A 21,985-nucleotide genomic window follows, 5' to 3' on the forward strand; every position below is an offset into this window, starting at 1 on the left:
CTCGAGGTTGGGCGCATGTCAAGGTGTTGACGAGGAAGAGAGCGGTCAGGCACGAACGGGACCCACTGCGGGGGAACCAAAGAACTGCGAAGTATGAAAGTTCGTAGATTGATAAAGAGAGATGAAGCTTGGAAGTAAAATGAAAGTGATATATACATGAAATGTAAAGATTATCCAAAAATACTATGATAGTAAGCTGTCTTGCCTCAGATCTCTATCCCAATTACACAAAAAGAAAAAAACATCTGACTCGGTGTCATCCATACCCGTGACTCACGTACACTGTTGCATGACTGTGAAGCCTGATGTGGCGCTGTATGACCCAATCAGCCGTTACCTGAAGAGAAAAAGGTCTTAACTAGTTGTAATTCTCAGCATAATCCTAGGCAGATTCTGCTGGATGCCTAGAATAGGCTGATGACGTGATGGGAAAGAGTGTCTTTATCCTAGCCTTGTATGAAAAAAGTCCGTGGCTGTCACAGCTTGTCCACACGTGACTCCTTTTGTTTGATCTCTCTTCTCATCTGCAACACCCTCCGATCATTCTCATTTTTATCTGTCACCCACACTAGGAACATGCCTCCAACACTCAACAACGATATGGCGTCTTCTATAGTGTCGAGTAGCCCTCAACCTTCGACTTCCAAGCCTCACTTGGATGTGCACTACACTGCGCCTGGGTTTTGCCCTCCGCATCCCGATACTGTTGACCAACTTTGCGAGGACCGAAGCAACCTCATCTTCTGCCATGGTGTTGTGATTGTAAAGATATCACCTGAAGTCGCCGTCAAGTTCGGTCCTCATATCAATATTATCGAAGCTAAAAACATGATTTATATTACGCAGAATACAGGGGTTCCTGTGCCCAAAGTCTTTGCATATTATACGTACGGTCCGATTGACCGTGATCCTGACGATTTCGGAGGCCTCTACGATACTTACATCTTTATGAGTTACGTTGCCGGCGAAACACTCTATGAAGCTTGGAACTCCTTGAGCGTCTCCACTAAATCCCACATTTTAAGACAACTTGCAAGCTGTGTCCAGGAGATCCGCGATATAGAGCCTGCTGGATATATTGGCTCTATAGATCGTGGTCCTGTTACTGACTGCTGTTTAGCGACCTCTATTGATAAAGGTATAGCACTAGGAATTAGTGACCACTACACCCGAACTAATCATCTATTTCAAGGCCCCTTTGATTCGGAGCAAGAGTTTAACACGGCAATTATCAACAACTATCTGAACAATGCGCCGAAACGCCACATCAAGAGTTTTCTCAGTGGGATGCTTCCTGTATCCCACCGCATTTTATTTGCGCATGGTGATCTTAGGCCTCAGAATATCATCGTGAAAGACGGAAAAGTGGCCGCCATTATAGACTGGGAGCGAAGTGGTTGGTACCCGGAATACTGGGAATACGCAAAGGCTCTACTTGTCTGGCACTGGCAGAGTGATTGGACGGACTATCTGGTACAAATACTTCAACCGTACGACGCTGAGTACTTCATGCACTCTTTTTTGATGGAAAAGCTATTGATTTAGCCGGGATGTGTCCTGCGAATGCACTTTTACTCCATATACTCCATCTCAGAGATTTTACACTTTATCGCCCCTGGGCTTTAGAAAGATTCACTGCCTGATCTCTGTGATGACGTTGAATTCTCTTTCTGCGCCTATCTGTTCCGACATGATTCGATCGTGGCTTTCTCGTGTAATCATTGATACATTATAATCGTCATAATACCCTTTCATGCGGTCCACAAAGAAAGGTTTGGCCACGAGTATACTGAATCGGTAAGCGAGGGGCCGAGCAAGTCAAAGTCGGCGTCCGGCGGGGCTAGAAACTCTTCCATTCTCTTTCCTAGGAACGCCATATCGTTCGTAGGGTTTGTCGGGGCAGAAGTATACCCAAAAAGCCCCAGCTGGTTAGGGGCAACGACAGCAAGAGAGCCAGCCGAGCTCTCTGCAGATGTAATCTAGGAGATGAATGAAGTACGGGGAGGAATCTGGCGAAATTTCATGTTGCCGAGCCAATCATCGTCCAATATTCGACCCAGACAATATCTACAACACAACCGAGTGAGGACTATCGATACTAACGAAGAAGATAGTCCCCTATAGAAACAATCGTCTATTGGAAAGTATTGGGAGTGAATAAAAAGCGGGATGTGTTTATACTTCCCTATGCTAATAGATGTACGAAATATGCAAGTATCCAGATTCGGAAACGGCGCAAATACCTGGTAACACATGTCTATCTCCAACGGAGTGTTACGGTGTACATAATGTGGAGCCTCTATGGAGATAAAAGTGTGTACGTTGGGTCTGCAGCGGAGGAGATGGGGGACAGAAAGGAAGAGAGAGGAGCGAGTAGAGATTTAAGTGGCTAGATGGTGCTGAATCTATGGGGCCGGGACACCCAACAATTATATACTTCCATGTGGGAGATTATCACAGCATTCAATGTGCAACCCAATGGTCTAGTTCTGGGGATATGCGTAGTGGCGAGCTGCTGGGTCATAAACTCACTAGACGAAAGAGAAATGGCAATATCAATTTCCTTAGAATATTATCCCATGGAGACAGAAGTTAGAGAATAGATTATCCTCAATAACCTTCCATTGAGATTCCAGGGCTTATATCTTGTCCTCGGGTCTATATAATATAATCTGTAATCCAACACTATATGCGCTCATGAAGTTGTTACACAAAGCATCGGTATTTGTTGATCTTTCAGGTCAACATATTTTAGGTTCGATCTTGATATAATTTCCTGATGTCTCGTACAAATTCCAGTAGTGTCGAACTATGAAGACTGGTTTTGCAAATTCTGCGAATCTTGCATATAATGCAAGGGGTGGTTACACCGATCGCCCGGATTTGCCTTAACGATGATGGCCTGCGTACATCGTGCACCCTATACTTTCGCCATTTGATATGAAGTGATGTATTGTAGACTCGGATGATCATAAGCGAAGTCTAGCTATAATAGCTAACCATCTTCTGTGATTTATCCACAGTTATTCTATAAACTAATAAACTATCGGCTCCGAAGTCGATATGGACACCATACGCGAGTCACCTCTGGGCCAACTTTTACGAGCGATTACCGGGAATAGGATTCTACTTTATCCGGAAGAAAAGCCCGGATTTGTTCTACCGGCGAATCTAGAACAGAAAGGACACCCGATTGAATCCGATCAAAGTCTTAGCGACTCTCCCATAACTCCAGCGCTAGCTCCGTACTTCCCGCCGGGTGCCAATTCAGAGGGAGGACACGCGCAAGATGAGACGAATAATATAGTTGGTTGGTATGGACCAGACGATCCCTCGAACCCCAGAAATTGGTCATCATGGAAGAAAAGACTTGTTACCCTTCAGATATGGTACATATCACCTCACACTATACCTCTTCATGCAACAGTGTGACTAATTCCCGATAGTTTGTACACATTTGCCATATATTCTGGCTCATCAATCTATGTGCCAGCCGCACCGTAAGCTCGAAATCCCAGGAGAAGTGCACCACCGCGACTAATTGCCCAACAGCCAGGTAATGGAATATTTCCAAGTCAGTCAAACGAAGGCTTCATTGGGGTTGGCATTATATGTCTTAGGCTGTAAGTTCTTAGCACCCCTCACAAAGGATAAGTGTTAATGCCTCGGTTCTTCTAGATGGTCTGGGACCGTTGCTCTTCTCGCCCTTGAGCGAGGTTCCATTATATGGTCGCAACATCCCGTATGTTACCTCCTTCATCGCCTTTGTTATACTATGTGTCCCCACCGCTTTGGTAGAAAATTTCGCCGGATTTATGGTTCTTCGACTTCTTCAGGGCTTTTTCGGGAGCCCCTGCCTGGCAAGTGGTGGTGCCTCGATGGGAGATATGGTTCGTGCAAAAATGCCTCTTAGCGTGAAAGGGTGTGTACCTTCTTCTGCTAGAGCTAACCGAATATCGCATAGTACTCGGGTATTTACCTACCGCTAGGATTGACCAGCTGGGTTGCTGCGGCGTACGGTGGACCAGCACTTGGTCCGGTTTTGTCGGTCTTTTCAATCGCCGAAAAGGGGTGAGACTCCGAATTGACATTGTGTGTATCATATTCATATCACGGGCTGATTATGGTGTTCAGATGGCGGTGGGCAATGTGGGAAATTCTTTGGATGAGCGCACCCATCCTTATCCTTATGGTCATCTGTCTTCCAGAGACGTCGGCCGATAATATCCTCCTCCGCCGTGCAGAGCGACTACGCAGATTTACTGGGAACACGAAGCTTTTCTCGCAATCAGAGATTACGCAGAATCGTCAAAAGTTTTACAACATGCTTCTTGACTCTCTAGTCAAACCTGTGGAGATAATGGTTAAAGATCCGGCCATCCTGTTCGCCAATGTCTACACCTCCTTGGTTTATGGAATCTATTACTCATTCTTCGAGGCGTTTCCGTTGGTCTATCCGGCCAAATATGGGTTTGATGCTAAGGATGTTGCCCTGATCTTTATCTCAATCATTATTGGCTGTGCAGTTGCAGTTGTTGTCTATATTGTGTATCTTTATACCAGTCTCATGCCTGATCTAAAGGCCAACGGCAGGCGTCCACACGAGCACCGCCTACCCCCTGCTCTGTTCGCTTCTTTTGGTCCAACGATCGGACTTTTTATTTTCGGTAAGTAGAAGCAGTCCTTCTAAGGTTTATATTCCATACTATGAGACTAACTTTATGTCGTTTAGCCTGGACTACCAATGGAAGTATCCATTGGGCTGTTAGCGCCCTCGGTATTGTCCTATATGCAGGATCTGTCTTCATCGTTTTGCAATGCGTACTTGTCTACCTGTCGCTTGCGTACCCAAAGTATGAAGCTTCACTGTTCGCCGGAAATGATATATCACGATCTGCCGTCGCGTTCGCATTCATCCTTTTCTCCCGATTTATGTTCATTGACCTTGGTATTGACAAAGGGGTGACTCTGTTAGCTGGCTTGAGCATCCTAGGAATTGTAAGTCTCCTCTTATTGAACATGTGCCAGAATTCAGATATGATGGTCATTTCCCATACTAACTTACACCCAGATAGGCATGTTTATTCTCTACTTTTGCGGTGCAGGCCTCCGTGCTAGATCTAAATTTGCAGAGCATAGCTAAATAGGGAGTGGCGATGACTTTCGGCTTTACTTTCGGTTTTACTTTTGAAACATATCAGCAGCGGTGATGCGAACAGTTTGTGGTCTCGGATATAGATACATCGCTTTGAAAATAGAACTCGAACAATTATAATATCTAACTGTACATGTCCACTCAAGGCAACTCGAAAGACATACGCTGTTGGGAAAAAGTATGATCCAAGTCTGCGACCATATCATCTAGTGAGGGAGTATTCCATGTAGGAGACATTGGCGCTAAAGGATCTATAAATGACTCCGGGGTCTCAAGGTATTCAAGTTGGTCTTGGAAGAATTCCGGCTCGTTGAGTTGCTCCTCACACATGTCCATCCCGCAAGCTTGAATCCGAGTCAGTCAGTAAGTAGTGTTGTTGTAAAACAGGAAGGGTACTTCATACCAGAGTCCCGCTCTGCATTTCGCTCAAGTGAATCACACAGTTTGTGGAACTGTCTTGCCAACTCCGCCCGTGACTTCGCGACAAATTCGACTGCTCTCGCTCCATGGGAACCAAGAATGCAATTCATTTCTTCGCTCACTTTGTCGTTACTCCAATCCAGATGGTCGGCCAATGCCTGGCCTATAGCACTGGAAACATCACACCAGCTGTCCTCGGTAAGACCCGCTTTTGCCGCATGATATTCGTGCGGTGTTTGTTCGGCATGGTAAAACTGCGGTTCTGGATGTTCCCAGACATCGGAACAATATGTATCGTGCCTCTCACTAGGTTCTTCGGGAGTTGTGGTGATGCTGCTTTCCAGTCCGACCTGTGACATGTTGAGAATGTTCGAGGATGAAAAGGTCTTTGGCCATCGGAGAATTTGCGGAAGACACATAACTAAATCTCCGGGCTGTACCACAATCTCCTGAGTCTCACCAAATACTGTGTATCCATTTCCATACTTTAATTCCAATGAGCTCTGTCGCCATGAGTCCAATTGGCGATGGGACCCTGGGGCCAGTAGGATCTTTTGTGCAGTCTCATACGTCGGGAAGACGACAGTACTTTGGACGTCGCTTGTGCCTTCTCCTTGAACCAGCCATTTAATACGGTCGATTGGGGCACCGAACCCTATATCGTCGCTTTCAAAAACAGTGTGTTGTTGATATTCGCCTCGGCGATGAATGAGTTTCGAATTTTGGTCCGGTCTGCATGCGACGAGAACAGCATAATGTGCCGGATCCCGTTGTACCATTTCAGTTAGCATCCTGTAGCACCGCTGGATCGTGCTTTGATCGATCAAATTGGTGTATTCTTGAGTGGCGCTTCTGGTGAGGTACTTTCGGACCCGTTCGAACACACCAAGCTCTTCCATGTAGGAGAAGAAGCCGGGAATATGGAGAAACCCATCCCTTCGCCAACGCCACCAAGCATCGGCAGACCCAGTATAACGACATAGCAGCTCTGCATTGGAACAAAGGATGGGAGCGGAGATAGAAGGTTGATCGCCTATCAGTAACCGTACGTTAACATATATTTGACAGCGGCTGAACGTAGAGGACATTGCACGTACCGATGCAACTATAGCGTCCACGCGAGCAGAAGGCTCCCAGACTCTGAATTGCTTCAGCTCTATTTCTATTGCACGGATCCTCTCCGGGGATGAACTGGGCGAGTTGCATTAGGTGGTCGGAGCAGAAGCTACCCCACGACATTGTATATGCCCAGTCCACCAATGCCGTCAGAAGCTTCTTATCAAACTTCGCTCCAGGAGTAGAAATTAGGGCGATGAGTGGCAAGCATATTGGGATACATCCACAGCACTGCCACTCATCTAGCTCTGTGTTGGTTTGTAACGGTTGAGTAGGCGAGACTCCCAACGACAGCGGTGTCTCGGGGAGGGACCACGCTTCTGGATGGATTGTGGAAGGCGTGGAGCCAAACTCAGCCCCATTATCGGTGCCTTTGCTTTGAGCCGCGCGAGAAAAGATCCGGGATTTTTTTGCTTGAAATGCTGTAAGCAACGTCCTTAGAGGGTTCAACTGGAGAATGTCATCACTTACATTCGCGTGTTGCCAAGCGTGTCTGTGGTATGCCTAAAGTCTCCAATGCCCGTTGGACATCGCTTGCCATGAGGCGATTCCTAGTGCGTCCGCGTTCTGGTCTGTTTTTCATACTTTCTTCGAGAAGTGAGACAGACTCCAGATGGCCCCGATGCTTGCTCAAGCAGGCTACCAATGAAAGTAAGTGTTTGCTCCAGCTTAAGGGGCGAGTGTTTATCGAAAAAGCCTTGTCATAGGGGACCTTCCAGTAACGAAAGATTGTTTGGATACTTGATCGTTTCGCTAGCTCCGATTTCTTATGTCGCTGTACTATTGGTCGTACAGTTTCCATATATCCGATAGCCTTTCGGTACTCGCTGAGGCTCTCATATCTCATGGACCAAAGATCATTCTGGCATATCCAGTGCCAAGCGGCACTGATAGCTGAAGCAACCCGCTCATCGATTTCGGAACTCCTTGTCAGAAGCTCAGTTAAGACATCCAAATGCTTATGCTCTGGTTTGTCACGTAATAGAGTTGCGATAAAAGCTTCGGGAGAGTATTCTGTATCACTCGAAAGTTCTCGTGCCGCATGATCCATGTTGAAAATAATAGGGTTATCGATCTTCATAAGACCTAATGTATGTGGCCTGATCGTTGCCTTTAACTGCTTTGCTCTTGTCTAGAGACACCGTGTCCGTTTATATATTCCCCTAGCTTCGACTCGATTTGGGGCATTGCTTCCCTACCTCTCACCCTCCGCCTAGCTATCTGCAGGGCACTTCTTTGAGTTGCTACACACGTCATATTCATATTTGGTGGGTGGTGCTGGTTGCCATCTACAACGAACCATTCATCTCCTGATAATATATCCGGTGCTATGACGCTTGGTTGTCCAGGAAGATGATGAAAGTATGCTGGCCAAAGCTCTTGGGATGATGTCTGACAAGATAAACGTACTTACCTAGGGCAGTTCACCGGCACTTCATACCCGTCATGAGGCACATTGTGATAGTCCTTGGGCCGGTATATCCCGGTCAACCCTACAATTACCTCCCATCGACTCAAGATATTTGAGGGGAATGGTCAATATAAATTAACAAATGGTAGAATACTTGTCTATTACTTAACGCTAACGACACGGGAGGCCCGGCGCTATACGCATACTAGCCTCCGAAGTGGATAGATCGACATTGTTTGGTAACAAGTGGCGTCATCATACTACATTAGAGTTACTCTGGTATGGTGGTTCCATGTGTGTCAGACTGTGAGCTCAGGCCTGTAACATGGAGGAACAGGGTAATTCCAAGCTCACCACACCTGGACCCCCTTTTTCTTACTGCTTTTGATTATAGTTCCCACCATCGCACGAACATATATTGTAACTTATTATATCTGTTCTATGCTTTTGTCTATTGCATGCTTCCCGAGTGTGGCTGAAGCGATTGTGGTTGATGTGTTTATAAATAAAGGTACCAGTATACAACAACAAGAAAAGGTTCCTTTACCTGCTTTACGCAGTACTTCTTCTTCCTTTGTTTCCTTGCCTTAACCAAATCGAAGGCGCCAGAGTAGAAGGTACGATGTACTATACGATACATACATGCCTCAATGGGAACAATATATCGATCTAGGTCTAAGCAGATGGAACGTCAGTGGCACCACGTTGTTACCTTTCTTGTATTAGCAAAGGTATCATTGATTCTCTTCGGCCTCATGCTTCGTTCATAAATCAACTCACAACCAGACACAGTGTCATGCGTTTCTTCAAGCCATTGACCCAAGGACGATCCACTGATCTACATGCTACTGCTTCCAGAACAGGAAAGCTACTTCCCTGTTTGAGGTCTGTATCTTAGATGTCAATTCTCTATCTCTGCGGGGGTATTGGTGTTCAAGGGTAACACAACTTGAATTATTTTGCTTGGTCCCCTTAACGTTGTGGGTTTTAGTTGAGCGACAACGGGCTGCAGGCCTGGATGGGGCCAGTTTACGGACAAGCAAGGAGTAGAATTCGTCACGATATACATTGCTCCTCATTGGTGGGCCTAACTACCCTCACTACTTAATGTCCTCTGGTGCATGCTGCATACATGCAAGCTCCAACACCTCATCAATATTATTATTCGTGTGTTTGTGAGGTGTCCTTTTGCGCTTGTTGTTATGTTCCCATTTTACTGTTACAGTCACAGGCCGCCTTTTTGTCTCAGAGAAGGAAAACGAGAAAGTAAAATAATAACGTTCAATTGACCTTATCATAGTAGAGGTTAGACATATATCACTGAATATCCCACATAACTATTAGAATCGTAACCAGTTATAGCTATGTACACTTGCGAAATATATTAGATCCAACCTCATATATTGGTCTATCAGTAAAAGCTAAGGTCGAATGTAACGAGGAAACGAAGACTCTAATGACAAAAAGGGCGAGCCACTCATGTATTTCACATGCGAGCCACCACAAATGAGCCTCTGCAACCATACATACCTAGGTACCAGATGCAATAGATTACAACCCGATATGTCACAACGGTGGTTCACGGGGACTTTTCAGTTTTTGTACGGTATCTTGCCTCTTACGAGTTCAAGACCTTTACTAATTTGGTGACCAGGATATATATAGTGTTGGACTCGAGGGAGGTAATTTTCGATTTCCTGAGAATTGACATGTACTGCTAACATTGCTTATCTGTCAAAAATGGGGATTAAATCAGGCTGAAATGCAAAGCTATCTTCTACTATACTATATGTTCTGTAGATGGCAACTTTCGGCTCGAAGTGTTTTGGCCGCAACTTTTGCTCGGCGAAGATCGGGAAGATGTGCGTTTGCCGACTATCCTCCACATCACATAGACCGTACTTGCTCTTTTTCTGGGATTATTTGATAATGGAAGTAATCTAGCCTCATCGGGTGAACCGGTGAATTCAGTGTCCGGTATAAGAAGAATTCAACTCGGGAAAACGATACTTGACTGGCATGTCATAGGTATATAGTTTAGCTCCAGGGCTACGGGCTGGGTCAACCAAACACACGCACATGATGCAGTTATCGAATGTAGAATTTGTTGTTAATAGCTCGTTTGACTCGCCAACTTTCAAGACCCACGACACAATCGATGGCGAAATCATTTTTATACCTCACCAAGAACCCAACATTGAAGACATAACTATCACATTCAAAGGTACGCGAGCGATGGAAGTAGCACTACCATACCGATATTAACACAGCCAACAGGCATGATGCGAGTCCAAGTCGAGAACATGAATACCCATCTGGCTTTACCCTTCAATTCACTCCAGAAACCCTTCCTAAGCATGGATATGGCCATTTACGACTACTTTGAGGACACAAACACCCTGAAACCCTGCAAGAGTCACCGACTCCCCTTCAAGCTTATTATCCCCGAGGAACTTCCCATCCACGCCTGTCGTCACCCGTGCGCCAATCACCAAATCCAACAAGAACATCTGCAGCTACCTGGAAGTCTCAGCTACCATTCCACAAATCCCACGAAATACACGACATGTCACCAGAAATGACGGAAGTGGTTTACAGTATCAACTTTGCACTGTGGCAGCGGGATGGCAAGGCAGGAAGGTCGAAAATTCTGGAAGCAATACATCCCGTGCAAATCCTCCCAACGCGAAACGAACATCTCCTAATACTTGTCCCAGGAAAGAATAAGTATTATGGACTCAGAGCGGAACAGTCTCTCTCCACAGTGGTGCTGCGACATTCACTGGCAAACTCGTTGCCTGCTCTGCCCAACCACCGGCTATCCAGTTGCAAAGTCTCCAGCCAACGAATACAGACGCGTCAACTCCCCTGAGGATTGATCTTCGGTTCGATTCCGCTGATTTGAATCAGTCGCCACCAATTGTTCTTGCCGCCGAATTTCAGTTGCTGGCAATGGCATTCTTTGGGCTGGAAGCATGATAAGATTATCCAGATCTGACTGATGTTTCTAGTGGGGTCACGACGAGACTTCTTCTTTGGTTATGTGGTATTGGCACCGACCGATGATTCAAAATGAGAATGGAAGTCACAAGAGGAATGGGGCCGCACGATCTTGACTACATCGATTGAGGCTTGCGTTTCACTGCCTACCCATCGACGCTATCCACCTACTTTCCATTCGTGTTTCGTATTTCGGGTCTATGCCCTGAAGGCAAAGTTGTTCTATCGAGTACATGGAAATTCTCTGGGTAGATCATCCATATCGGTTTCTGTTCCAGTCGACATTTGTGCAACATAATGAGATACGCCGGCGACGATAGTGTGCCACCGGTTATGGTGCATTTGCGATAATCGTTCAGACAACGCCGTCCAACTGCCATACAGTTGCCCACGTGAAGCAGCTTCTGAAAGTGATATCAGATACAATCCGTTCTCCACTCTCTACTCCGTACCACAACGTCCTCGTGGATCCAGAGTTCAAATTAATGTTGTTGGAAGCAAATCCCGCACTACATTCCTAAGCCCTTGTCTACCAATCTTATTACTTGAATGTCAGCGATCAAAAATTCCATCGCTGACGAATCTCTCATTTGGGTTCCACATCTGTTCCAACATTCCACGATCAACATGCCATCTACGAACTGACATTCAGCCAAAACAATAACCAACGCCAGTACCTGCCAGCCTTCCTTTTCTTGTCCATGGCCTAGGCTCGGCTATTGTCTTACACAGATCACCGCCTAGATAGGCTGCCGATCGTGGTTTGATTGGTATCCCAGGCCTCGAGGGAGTATGTACATGTGTCAGTAGTCAGAATTCCACACGCGGCATTTGATCGCTAAGGCCCCTCTATTGAAAGGATAAGTGCAGCTCGCACCCCTAGCCCGTGTTGTGAAAGTTGGCGTTTCCTTAGTGCTAGCCAGTGAATTGCTGCCCATCTTCAACCCACCACTTCGACCGAATACGTCGAGGTCCTTATTGATTGGACGCCTCTTCAATTAGATTACTCGATTTAATATCGCATCCCCATTCACGAAGAGTTGGTCGCTTCTCAGCCTGTCACCCGCGGACGCGACCATCCCTTGTGTCATCCAGTCAACCACAACACGACCAACGCGTCCGCCTCGGCTTAATACCACATTATATCACCATGGCCCTCGTTAGAGACCCATATTTCTGGAAACGCTTCTCGACTGCAGTCCACATGGACGAAGAGCTAAGAGCAGTTGACCAGGGCCCGCAAACAAAGCAATACGCGTAAGACACCCTTATCTCCCATATCTTTCGCGAACTTCAGCTCACCCCTCCAGGGCATCATGGCTATCACAGGAAAGGCGGAAGAGCAGGCGCTCAATCATCTGGGGAATTGTCATTTTCTTTGGCGTGGTGCTCATCATCGTTCTCAGTGTGGTTCTGTGGTGGCTTTCTAAGAACAACTGGCTCCAACCTCGGCCGGATACCACCCAATAACCGGCTTTGGCTAGTGAGAGGCATTGTTTTGTTTGAAATTTGGCGTTTATGAGTTTGCATAACATTGGAGATATACCCGCCGCGCCTCCAAATGGCGTTTGGCATTTGGCTTAGATAGCTTTTACATAGAACTGCATACAATGGAAAATTCAAACCACAATCATACATCGCTATCTCGTCTATCTCGTTTATCTACGACCCCAAGGCTATGTGTAATATACTTCACCTAAAGCGCGTGCACTTCCCGTAACAGGCATAGTGTGTGTCTGGGCTGTGGCTTCGTATCTCTACTGCGGTGAACTCGACGCCGGTGTTCAGTTGCCAGCACTTAGTGAATTCGTTCAAAAGTTTAGCTATTCAGACCACAAAAGCAGATATTAGTATACATACATGAATTATATCCATACAAATATAACTTGTATCATCCGAAAGGGAAGGTTGTCAGGTGTCCACGGTTAACCTCGGTCCTAGCCGTATCGCATTCTCCACTTCTCCAATTCCCCGCATATAAGACCCCAGACCCCCCGACTTCCCTTTCCTTTCTGTACAACACCGACATTATGCTTCCTCCATTTGATTACTTTGAATACCGCCGCATAAGGTAACTTGTCTTTGTGTCCTTTCGGGTTTACTTCTCCCGGAGCTAACAATTACAGGAACCAAAAACAAAGCGAACGAGAACTCCGCTTTACGGGTCTTTCGCACCAGTATCACCTCCGAATTGCCGCCCAGGACCGGAAAATCATTGATCAACCTATCGAGGAGCTTGTTCACGATGTTCAAGATTCAGCTGTCTCCCCACTCGATATCCTCCGCACATATGGAAAGGTAGCCAAAAGGGCTCAGGAGCGGACCAACTGCGTTACCGAGGTGATGCTCCCCGAGGCCGAGTCGTGGCTGGAGTCGGAGATCAACCTGAAGGGTCCATTGGCCGGTATTCCGGTCTCTTTAAAGGACTCTATTAATGTCAAGGGATTCGATACAAGTGTTGGGTATGCGTCTCTGGCTGGAAATCGTGTTTTGGAAGATGGGCCTATGGTGAAGCTCTTGAAAGACGCCGGTAAGATCAGCATTCTTAATACGCGTTCCTTTACAGCTAGATTGCATACTAATTTCCATAGGCGCTGTCCCATATGTTAAGACTGCTTTGCCAATCACCCTGCTCTCCTTTGAGTCATCTAACGGGCTCTGGGGTCAATGCCGCAACCCGCATGTCCCTGCATACTCGCCTGGTGGCTCAACCGGCGGAGAGGCAGCGTTACTAGCGCAGGGTGGCCGTATTGGGATTGGATCGGATGTTGCTGGCTCGGTGCGCGTTCCCGCCGCCTGGAGTGGTATTTACTCACTCCGCTGCAGCACTGGCCGCTGGCCCAAGGGCGGCGTGAACACCAGCATGCCCGGCCAGGAGGGTGTTCCTAGTGTGTTTAGTCCTATGGCTCGTACCTTGGATGATTTGACTTACTTCACTCGTGCAATTATCCGTATGGAGCCCTGGAAATATGAGCACAGTGTGCACCCCATTTCTTGGCGCAGCGAGGTCGAGTCTGAGGCTCAAAACAAGCCGCTTCGCATTGGTCTGATGACCTCTGATGGTATGTATCCAATTACCCCGACCTCTCAAAAAATGGAAGACAGTTACTTACAAGTCTCTAGGCGTCGTTCCCCCGACTCCAGCCATTGAGCGCGCCATCGCAACAACCGTGGCCGCCCTCACCGAAGCCGGCCACACCGTCTCGGAAATCACCACCCCACCCAGCGCAGACCCCTTCACAGGTCTGAACCTCGCCTCACAACTCCTCAACTCCGACGGCTGCCACCACTTCAACGCCAAGCTCAAGAGCTTCGAACCCTCTGACCCAGGCGCCAGCCAACTCTCCCGCATCGCCCACCTCCCCCGTCCGCTCCGCTACCTCTACTACCTCTACGTGCGCTACATCCGTCGCGACAAGGTCTCGGCCACTCTCATCCGCGACTTCGGCCCCAAGTCTGCCGCCCAGCTGTGGACTATAACCGCTCAGCGCGAAGCCTTCCGGGCCGCCTGGCACAAGTGGTGGGACGCCGAGCCCCAGCAATACGACTTCATCCTGTGCCCTGTCAACGCTACCCCAGCTCTGCCGCACAAAGCCATGCACGATGCCGTCTCCTCGTGCGGTTACACCTTCCTGTGGAACTTGCTCGACTACTCCGCCGGTGTTATTCCCGTAGGACATGTAGACCCTATCCGCGACGCGCTCGCCGCACCCTATAAAACCGCTCTCAAGCGTGTGGGCTGTGACCACGGCATTGCGCGCGGTGCGTGGAAACACTACGACTCGGCCAAGATGGCTGGCCTCCCCACTGCTGTGCAGGTCGTCGGTCGCCGCTGGCAGGAGGAGCACGTCCTCGGTTACATGGCTGCTGTGGAGAAGGCTCTGGAACAGTATACTGATCCGCAGACCGGTGAGAACTGTCGCTATACCCTGTTGGAAATTGATTAAATCGCACTAGCCGTTGATTCGACGGGGAAGTCTTCTGGACTAGTATAGTATAGTATCTCCCTAGATTACCCGTTAGTACATGCATGCAGTTACCTAGTTCGTATGCAGTATAGTTTCATATGTTATAGGATGATTGGGCCTCCTGGAGCCTAGACAATGAAATCGTTCGAGTTCTACGGAGTACTCCGTAGGAAGTAGCCGAATATTTAATTTCTTTTCTCGTATTTTTTCCGGCTCCCGCTCCTCCAGGTAAATGCAGTGTAACAGTGCAACGCGTGTTGATGTTAGTTGCGGGAAGATCGTCTCTGTGGGGATTATTCTTCTGGGTTTCGTGCGCGTCGATCTGCACGGGGAAGACTGAGAGATCTGCATTTTACGTCTGTCCCCAACACATCTAGTTATTTTGCCTTTCTATCTAACTCCTCCACACTCTTTAACTCGATATTAATATATTAATATATTCACAGATGCTCCAATTAATTAAAATCAAGTCGCGATCGCCGATGTGACCCTTTGTCTTAGTCAATGCAAACCCTGCTGTCAGAACGCGCTAACCCAACCTGTCCGTATCATGCATCATGCCAGGCTAAGCTGACACTACTCGGCTGTGCATTGTCTAGACTCGCCAGCCTTTCTTCAAGTAATATAATTGGACGCTAGGTATGAGATATTCGGCTTTGCGCATATTCCGATGTCGGGCTTAACGGTGGTTTGAGTCGCGAACTGTGGGCTGGCGGACCCTAAGCGAAGTCCTCGTCTGTATCCTCAATGCCCACAGGTGGAAAAATGCCGCTGAAGAAGTTCGTGCATTAGTCGGGAGGCATACATAGTAGTTGTTGGAGGTTTCGGCCGAAGGGGATGTGATGTCCGTGGACGGGGTAAGTAGCTAGTAGTTCACTAACTGGGGCTAGTTGAGAAGTGCATATTTTCTCATATTGTGGAGATAACGACCAAGCTCTATAATAATGGCCTAGAAGGAAGAGATACATATACAGTTTAACTGCACATAGAGCCTAATAAAACAGTTTGGCTCTGTGTACACTATACCGAACATAGTACATAGTCATAGTGAATATTTCCACATATCTACAATAAGTACTCCGTACATGTAGACTACAACACAAAAAGACCTCCCGAACTCGCCACGAGCCAATTAACCTCGCGATCGACGGGGTCCCACCCATCAGAACCACTTTTTTTACTTCGTTTTCATGTGTACAGTCAGAAACGGTTAAAGCCCGTTGGATCTCGCTATTTCCGTCAAGCTTTGACATTTATAGTACCGTAATAGTATACCTCATCTGCCCGGTTTCACCTCGGGTGTGCTGATTGAATTCCGTCGGGGACTGTATGGTAATACAAAATATGTGTGGCAATCGTGTCCACGATACTGGAATTCCTGGGGTATGAGGGGATATTACTCGGGACCATGCAAGACCGAAAGGAACAAACCCCCCGCGAAAGATTAATCTGCATATTCAACGGAGTTCTTTTCCTGAAACCTTAGCAGTGTTTGAGATGACAAGTGTCTACATGTACTCCGTACTCCGTACTCTCCGTAGATCTAATATTTTACTAGAATGCTCCGTGCAATACATGTGCATAATACTATTGGCAGTCTAATGCAGAAGACTCCACCGGATCGTCAGAAATGCACGTAATAGTAAATAATAATTTGAATGAAACTAAATTCTTATGACAGAACTAAGTGAATAACAGAATAGCGAATCACACAAAATCACAGAGAATCACAGAAAAGGAGTTGTAGTCAAAAGTACAGTTGATCTGCGGTCACGGGGGCTTCCCGAGCTTCCTTATTTCCTCTTTACCCATATTTTCCCCACTCCAACTTCAAAGAGCTACATTCACTCAGACAGAAACGGGATGATCAAGATAGAGCTATATCGTGTCAATATCAATGCCCATCACTATTAATCCACTCGGACACCCTCTTTCCCCCTTCTGAAGATCATGCAGGATCTAGCTATCACATACATCTCTCACCGCTTACCGAGCTGGTGATACGATCTGAAATGGCGTCAAGAAAGAAACAACCTGCCAAAAAGAAGGATGCCATCCATTTTGTCAATGCCAGACCCTCCTCTGAGACCGAACGATTGAAAGCCCAACGTCTGGTGCGTGCACATGTCGGACGCTGGATTTCAGAAACAAAGGAAAGATCCGCAGGCGAACCCTCCAATCCGCGTGCTCGAGCTGTCCGCAATGCCGTTCCCCCTATACCCGTCATTGACCGCGCCGGCCCCGGTCCCTCCTCTTATGCCATCGTTTCACGTCCCTTAAGCTCCCATCGCGGGAGCAATCATGGTCAAGGCTTCTTTGCGCTCGACTCCCGCTCCAACTCGGCTGTGTACCGAGGCTCGCCGTTTCCGCCGTCTCACGCCAGCGATAGCAGCGATAGCAGTAGCAGCGACGATGCGAGTTCCGTGACCGGATTATCCTCGGAGGCATTTGCCGTCATCCGGTTCAATGATCGCTCTTCTCCTGAGCGGCTTGAACGCAATCTCTCTGGAGTCATTGACCCATTCGCCACATACCCCGCCCCGAGGCACTTCGAGCCAGATATAATCAACCTGTCAGAACGCTATCTCACAGGTGTTGTGTGGCCGGGACTCGCTCCGCGACCAAATAATGTCAAAGCTGCGGCTAATAAGTGGTTCGATCTGTCCATGGCGGACCCGGCTTTGTTTACAGCGTTCATGTTTGGTGCGCTGTGTCACCTCCGTGTGCAATGGCAGAATAACTGGGTGCCGGGTACGGTATTTGGACCAAGAGAACGTCGCGCGCTGCAGCTGTGTGAAATGGAATCGATCAAGCTGATCAACCAGGCTGTTCGCGACCCCAGTCGCGCGATCAGCGACGCTGTCCTCCTCAGCGTCATTTGCATGGCTCATCATCAAGCAGAGGAGAAGTCGGCACAACAGCACCGCCGAACACCATTTAATCCGCCTTTCCCGCGACTACAATGGATCGATGTCTACGGGTGTTTGCCACCGAATATGGTCCATATCAAAGGATTGTTGCAATTGATCAAACTGCGAGGTGGTTTGGTAAATATCCCCACAGAGGGTCTGGCCGCGACAATTTCTTTGTATGTCTCGATCTCTTTTTCTTTTTCTTTTTTGTATTGATTGTACTGACCACCCACAGCTCGGATATTATGAGTTGCAGCGTCCTCTGCATCCATCCATGCTTTGATTTCTGGCCCCTCGCCGATAGCCGATTAGGTTGGTCCATCCAAGAACTGCTCGGCTTCAGCCTATCAGACGTCGACCAGGGATTCGCCCGTTTGCAGGAAATTGGCGCCACCCGACAAATGGCGGAAGCTTTCCAAGCGGTGCACACTTATATCGGGATCATTAAAGCGAGCCCGAACTCCACAAAGGATGTCCCTTTGCTCACCGACCAACGCAACATAACCCAACATACTCTCCTCTGTCTCTCTCCGGCCTCAGACCTCCACTCCTTCTTCTCGCATCCCACGCATGCCGCCACCTACGAAGCCTGCCGTCTAGCGGCACTAGTCTTTGGGGTCGGCGTTATTTTCCCAATCCCCGCACAGAATACTCCCCTCAATACTCTGGCGCGCCTTATCCGGTCCGTCCTCCTCCAACCCACCTCCACCGACCTGTGGTCTTCACCATCCACACGTCTCCCTCTTATCTGGGTCTTGACCCTCGGCGGTATCGCGGCGAACGGTATCCCCGAGCGCGCCTGGTTCGCCTCCGCTCTAGGAGATATAACGCGCAGGACTGGCTTGAACTCATGGGCCAGCGTCAAAGCCGTCCTCGCATCCATGTTGTGGTACGATGCTGCCTGCGATACCGCTGCAGAGACCCTCTGGCAGGAGAACGCTAGCAGGTACGGCTATGCTAGCCAGTGAGCAGTCCCAATTCCATTATTGGGAAACTCTCCGAACTTCGGGGAGCGCGAATGAACCCGCTTCCTCTCCGGATCTGCCGTCAGCTGCAATGACGCAGTCCAGCTTCCCTATGTTTCCCTACCACCGTCCCTCTTATCTCATTCTCACTATCGTTGTCATGCTCGGTTTTCTTTGGAATGGATATATGGAAAATATTGGGCTCTTTTCCGGGATACATACACAATCACCCGCAGCGTGCTTCGACTTGGACATGAGGCATACATAGATACACCCGGTGCTTCCTACCACGCCGGATATCGGTTTTGCATAAGCTTGCTCAAGCTCGCCGGGCTGTGAAACCCCTATCACCTGACCCCTAGTTCCGGGTCATTACTCTTTCTTCCCTTTTTGGATTGCACATGATAAATGGATCCGCTTTTGGGTCTGGATTTGGATTATAATATTCCCCGACATAGGCTGAGGCTTTCTCACGCCTTGTCGCCTTTGGATGTTTAGGATACATCCGTATATTGTACATCTCTGTTTGGATCGGATCCATTAGAGATATAATACATAATATTCCAATGTTTTCATCGCAAATTACAGTCAGTCTTGCTATGGATCCTTTTCCAAATATCCTCATTTCTCCTATCCACACACCGGATACACATATGAGATAGCATCTTTATATGCAACCGCATTCCCCTTCATATTAATCCTAACTATGGCAGTGCCCAGGTGTAGACCTAGCCGCCAGTTCGCCATATCGTATTTTGCCAGCAGAACTTCTCATAAACTAGTATTTATGTGTCTTATTTGGTACAGAAATAGGAATCGGGCTATACACAAGGCAAACAAAGCACAACCTAAGAATGCTGCCTATATCATATAAAACCATAATGTCACGCCCCATACCCTCTCCCAGGTACTTCATTCCTCAACAACGGCTCCCTCTCCCTAAAAACCTGATCACCATCACCATCACCCCTACCCAAGACACCCGTCTGATAAGTAACAAATCCAACAAGCCCACCTCCAACACAAGCAACCAACACCGTAAGCCCAGCATTAACAGGCACCGGATCCCCGCTCCAAACCCTCAACGTAAGCGCATCAAGCCCCGCCTGCGCAAAATTCCCAACACCAGCAAGACAAATAATAAGCCCGTACACCTTCCCAAACGTCGCAAACCCGAAAACCTTAGCCGCGTAATCCGACACAGCAGTGTAATAAAACGGTCGATACAACACAAAGAGAACGATATTCCCATATGCCGCGATGACATGCGGTATGCACCCCAACGCGCCGATGAGAGTTGCAAACACGACCAGTATGGCTAGCACAGTGCGTGTCTGGAACATATCGAGGAACGTCCCGATAAACGGAACAGATATCAGTCCGCCGATCGGTAGGAGGATGTCGAATGTTGCGTTTATTTGTGCTGCTGTCTCGCCCGATAGGAGGTATGTGTATTGGGAGCGTAGTGTTGTGACGAAGTAGTTAATTCGTAGCATCATTAGCACTGTGAAGGCAGTTATTAGTGTGAACCATGGTGTGCGGAGTTGGTATAGTGCACTGTGGCCGTGGAGAACGCCCCAGATTCCGCCGGGAGCAGGATCGGGGGTTGGTTGTTGGGGCATTTGGGAGTGTGATGTTGTAGGTTGATGGGTTGCTGTGGTTTCGGTGTCGATGTTCATGTGGAAGACAGAGTTGTTGATCGTATTGCCGGACATTACGGATGCTGTGCCGTCGTCTAGTAGATCTTGGATGTGGCTGACGATGCTTTGGCGATGGAGTCGTCTGTCTATACGCTGGCGCTCGCCCTCGTTCCGGTCACTGACGGTGTCGTCTATGCGATCGTGCATTTCGTCTGCGACCTGCGCTTCGGCGTGCTGTACGAGCTCACCGGCGGTTTTGTAGGATGTTGGCGGCATTATGAAGATTTGTGCGGCGGTTATGAATACCGGTACGATGAGGTACGCCGCAAAGAAACTGCCGACTGATACGAGGCCCTGGGTGTGTTCGTTTAACAGCCTGAAAAGCAGGAATAGAGCACTTGAGGCATCGAAGGCGCCTGTCAGCATTGCGAGGATCAGGCCTGATCGTGTGGGGAATGTGTTCGATAAATGGAAGGACGGGATGAATACGAATGGTCCACCCAGTGCTAGGAATAAGTAACCAGGGGTGTATCCATCGAATGGAAGCTTGTTGGCTGTCCCGAAGAGTACTGCTCCTACGGCCAGACAGATACTGCCGGTGATCCCACAGACTCGGGGTCCATACGCGTCTAGGATTGTTCCTACGGGTAGGGCTGAGACATTGGTTACTACAGCGGCGATGGTGAACATCAGGTTTAGTCTGGTGATATGTAAGTACGAGAGGTAAGTACGGAATATCTCCAATCGTTAGAGTAACATACCGAATCTCCTGCCCGTAGCAGACATCGACATTTTTCTCAAGCTCCGCCTGGGAGCAGAGGTTGCGATACACATTCTCTCGAATAAGGATGGGCTTGAGAGCTGCAAAGCCGAAAACCACCCCGGCAGCCAGGAAGCAGTATACAACTGCCGTGCAAACCTGGGCTTTTACGAGTTAGCGTATCCCTCTATATTAAAGAGAAGATTATGATTCCGCAAACCTACCAACTCTCCTAGCAGCGCTCACTTCATAAGCGCCAGTAGTATCAGCCCAGGGCTGCTTCCGAGGAACGGTTGTCCCCGAAACCTCATGCACAGTCCGCTCGACAGATCCCGGCCCCTGCGCTGAAACCGAGCCCACACGTTCTCGGGTAGTTGTCGGGGAAAGACCCAGGAATGAGGGTCCGAAAAACGATGATCGATCGTCCTGTAGATCCTCTGGGCTCTCGTTCCAGCCTGGCCCCGCATAAGGGTTGAAATTCAGTCTGCTGTATGTAGAGGGGAATGAAGATGCCACAGACCCCTCGGGCAGATCTTGGTAGGCGTCCGGATCTGAATCGTCGGATTCGGGGTGGCTGAGAAAGGCGACGGCGTTGCGCTCCCATCCTTCAAGGAAGGAGATGCGGTTTAAGGACATTG

General features: G+C 48.2%; 8 protein-coding genes across 8 annotated transcripts; 6 read left to right on the plus strand and 2 right to left on the minus strand.

Moving 5' to 3' along the window:
- Positions 1-576: 576 nt before the first annotated feature.
- N7525_007875 (aminoglycoside phosphotransferase family protein) lies at positions 577-1,545 on the plus strand (the record flags this gene model as incomplete). The annotated part of the gene is made up of 1 exon (XM_061214237.1): positions 577-1,545. One exon carries the CDS (start codon positions 577-579, stop codon positions 1,543-1,545), a length of 969 nt encoding a protein of 322 aa, XP_061068668.1.
- Positions 1,546-3,063: 1,518 nt separating this feature from the next.
- On the plus strand, positions 3,064-5,143 carry N7525_007876 (MFS transporter; the record flags this gene model as incomplete). The annotated part of the gene is made up of 8 exons (XM_002568291.2): positions 3,064-3,389; positions 3,447-3,500; positions 3,553-3,623; positions 3,679-3,890; positions 3,965-4,071; positions 4,135-4,667; positions 4,733-4,998; positions 5,072-5,143. The coding sequence occupies 8 exons, from the start codon at positions 3,064-3,066 to the stop codon at positions 5,141-5,143; spliced, it is 1,641 nt and encodes a 546-aa protein (XP_002568337.2).
- Positions 5,144-5,296: 153 nt separating this feature from the next.
- N7525_007877 (uncharacterized protein) lies at positions 5,297-7,742 on the minus strand (the record flags this gene model as incomplete). The annotated part of the gene is made up of 4 exons (XM_002568292.2): positions 5,297-5,499; positions 5,559-6,608; positions 6,673-7,113; positions 7,163-7,742. 4 exons carry the CDS (start codon positions 7,740-7,742, stop codon positions 5,297-5,299), a joined length of 2,274 nt encoding a protein of 757 aa, XP_002568338.2.
- Positions 7,743-10,184: 2,442 nt separating this feature from the next.
- On the plus strand, positions 10,185-11,081 carry N7525_007878 (uncharacterized protein; the record flags this gene model as incomplete). The annotated part of the gene is made up of 3 exons (XM_061214238.1): positions 10,185-10,326; positions 10,380-10,581; positions 10,868-11,081. The coding sequence occupies 3 exons, from the start codon at positions 10,185-10,187 to the stop codon at positions 11,079-11,081; spliced, it is 558 nt and encodes a 185-aa protein (XP_061068669.1).
- Positions 11,082-12,252: 1,171 nt separating this feature from the next.
- Positions 12,253-12,572, plus strand: N7525_007879 (uncharacterized protein; the record flags this gene model as incomplete). Its single annotated transcript, XM_061214239.1, has 2 exons — positions 12,253-12,359; positions 12,413-12,572. 2 exons carry the CDS (start codon positions 12,253-12,255, stop codon positions 12,570-12,572), a joined length of 267 nt encoding a protein of 88 aa, XP_061068670.1.
- A 560-nt stretch (positions 12,573-13,132) lies between these two features.
- On the plus strand, positions 13,133-15,049 carry N7525_007880 (putative acetamidase; the record flags this gene model as incomplete). Its single annotated transcript, XM_002568295.1, has 4 exons — positions 13,133-13,173; positions 13,229-13,632; positions 13,694-14,164; positions 14,226-15,049. 4 exons carry the CDS (start codon positions 13,133-13,135, stop codon positions 15,047-15,049), a joined length of 1,740 nt encoding a protein of 579 aa, XP_002568341.1.
- A 2,033-nt stretch (positions 15,050-17,082) lies between these two features.
- Positions 17,083-18,950, plus strand: N7525_007881 (uncharacterized protein; the record flags this gene model as incomplete). The annotated part of the gene is made up of 2 exons (XM_002568296.1): positions 17,083-18,158; positions 18,218-18,950. The coding sequence occupies 2 exons, from the start codon at positions 17,083-17,085 to the stop codon at positions 18,948-18,950; spliced, it is 1,809 nt and encodes a 602-aa protein (XP_002568342.1).
- Positions 18,951-19,831: 881 nt separating this feature from the next.
- Positions 19,832-21,983, minus strand: N7525_007882 (putative MFS transporter Fmp42; the record flags this gene model as incomplete). The annotated part of the gene is made up of 3 exons (XM_002568297.2): positions 19,832-21,287; positions 21,349-21,511; positions 21,572-21,983. 3 exons carry the CDS (start codon positions 21,981-21,983, stop codon positions 19,832-19,834), a joined length of 2,031 nt encoding a protein of 676 aa, XP_002568343.2.
- Between the last annotated feature and the right edge of the window lie 2 nt (positions 21,984-21,985).

Source organism: Penicillium rubens (genome assembly GCF_028828025.1).
Source record: "Penicillium rubens strain IBT 27055 chromosome Unknown utg000003l_segment0_segment0, whole genome shotgun sequence".
In the NCBI taxonomy this organism is placed as follows: domain Eukaryota; kingdom Fungi; phylum Ascomycota; class Eurotiomycetes; order Eurotiales; family Aspergillaceae; genus Penicillium; species Penicillium rubens.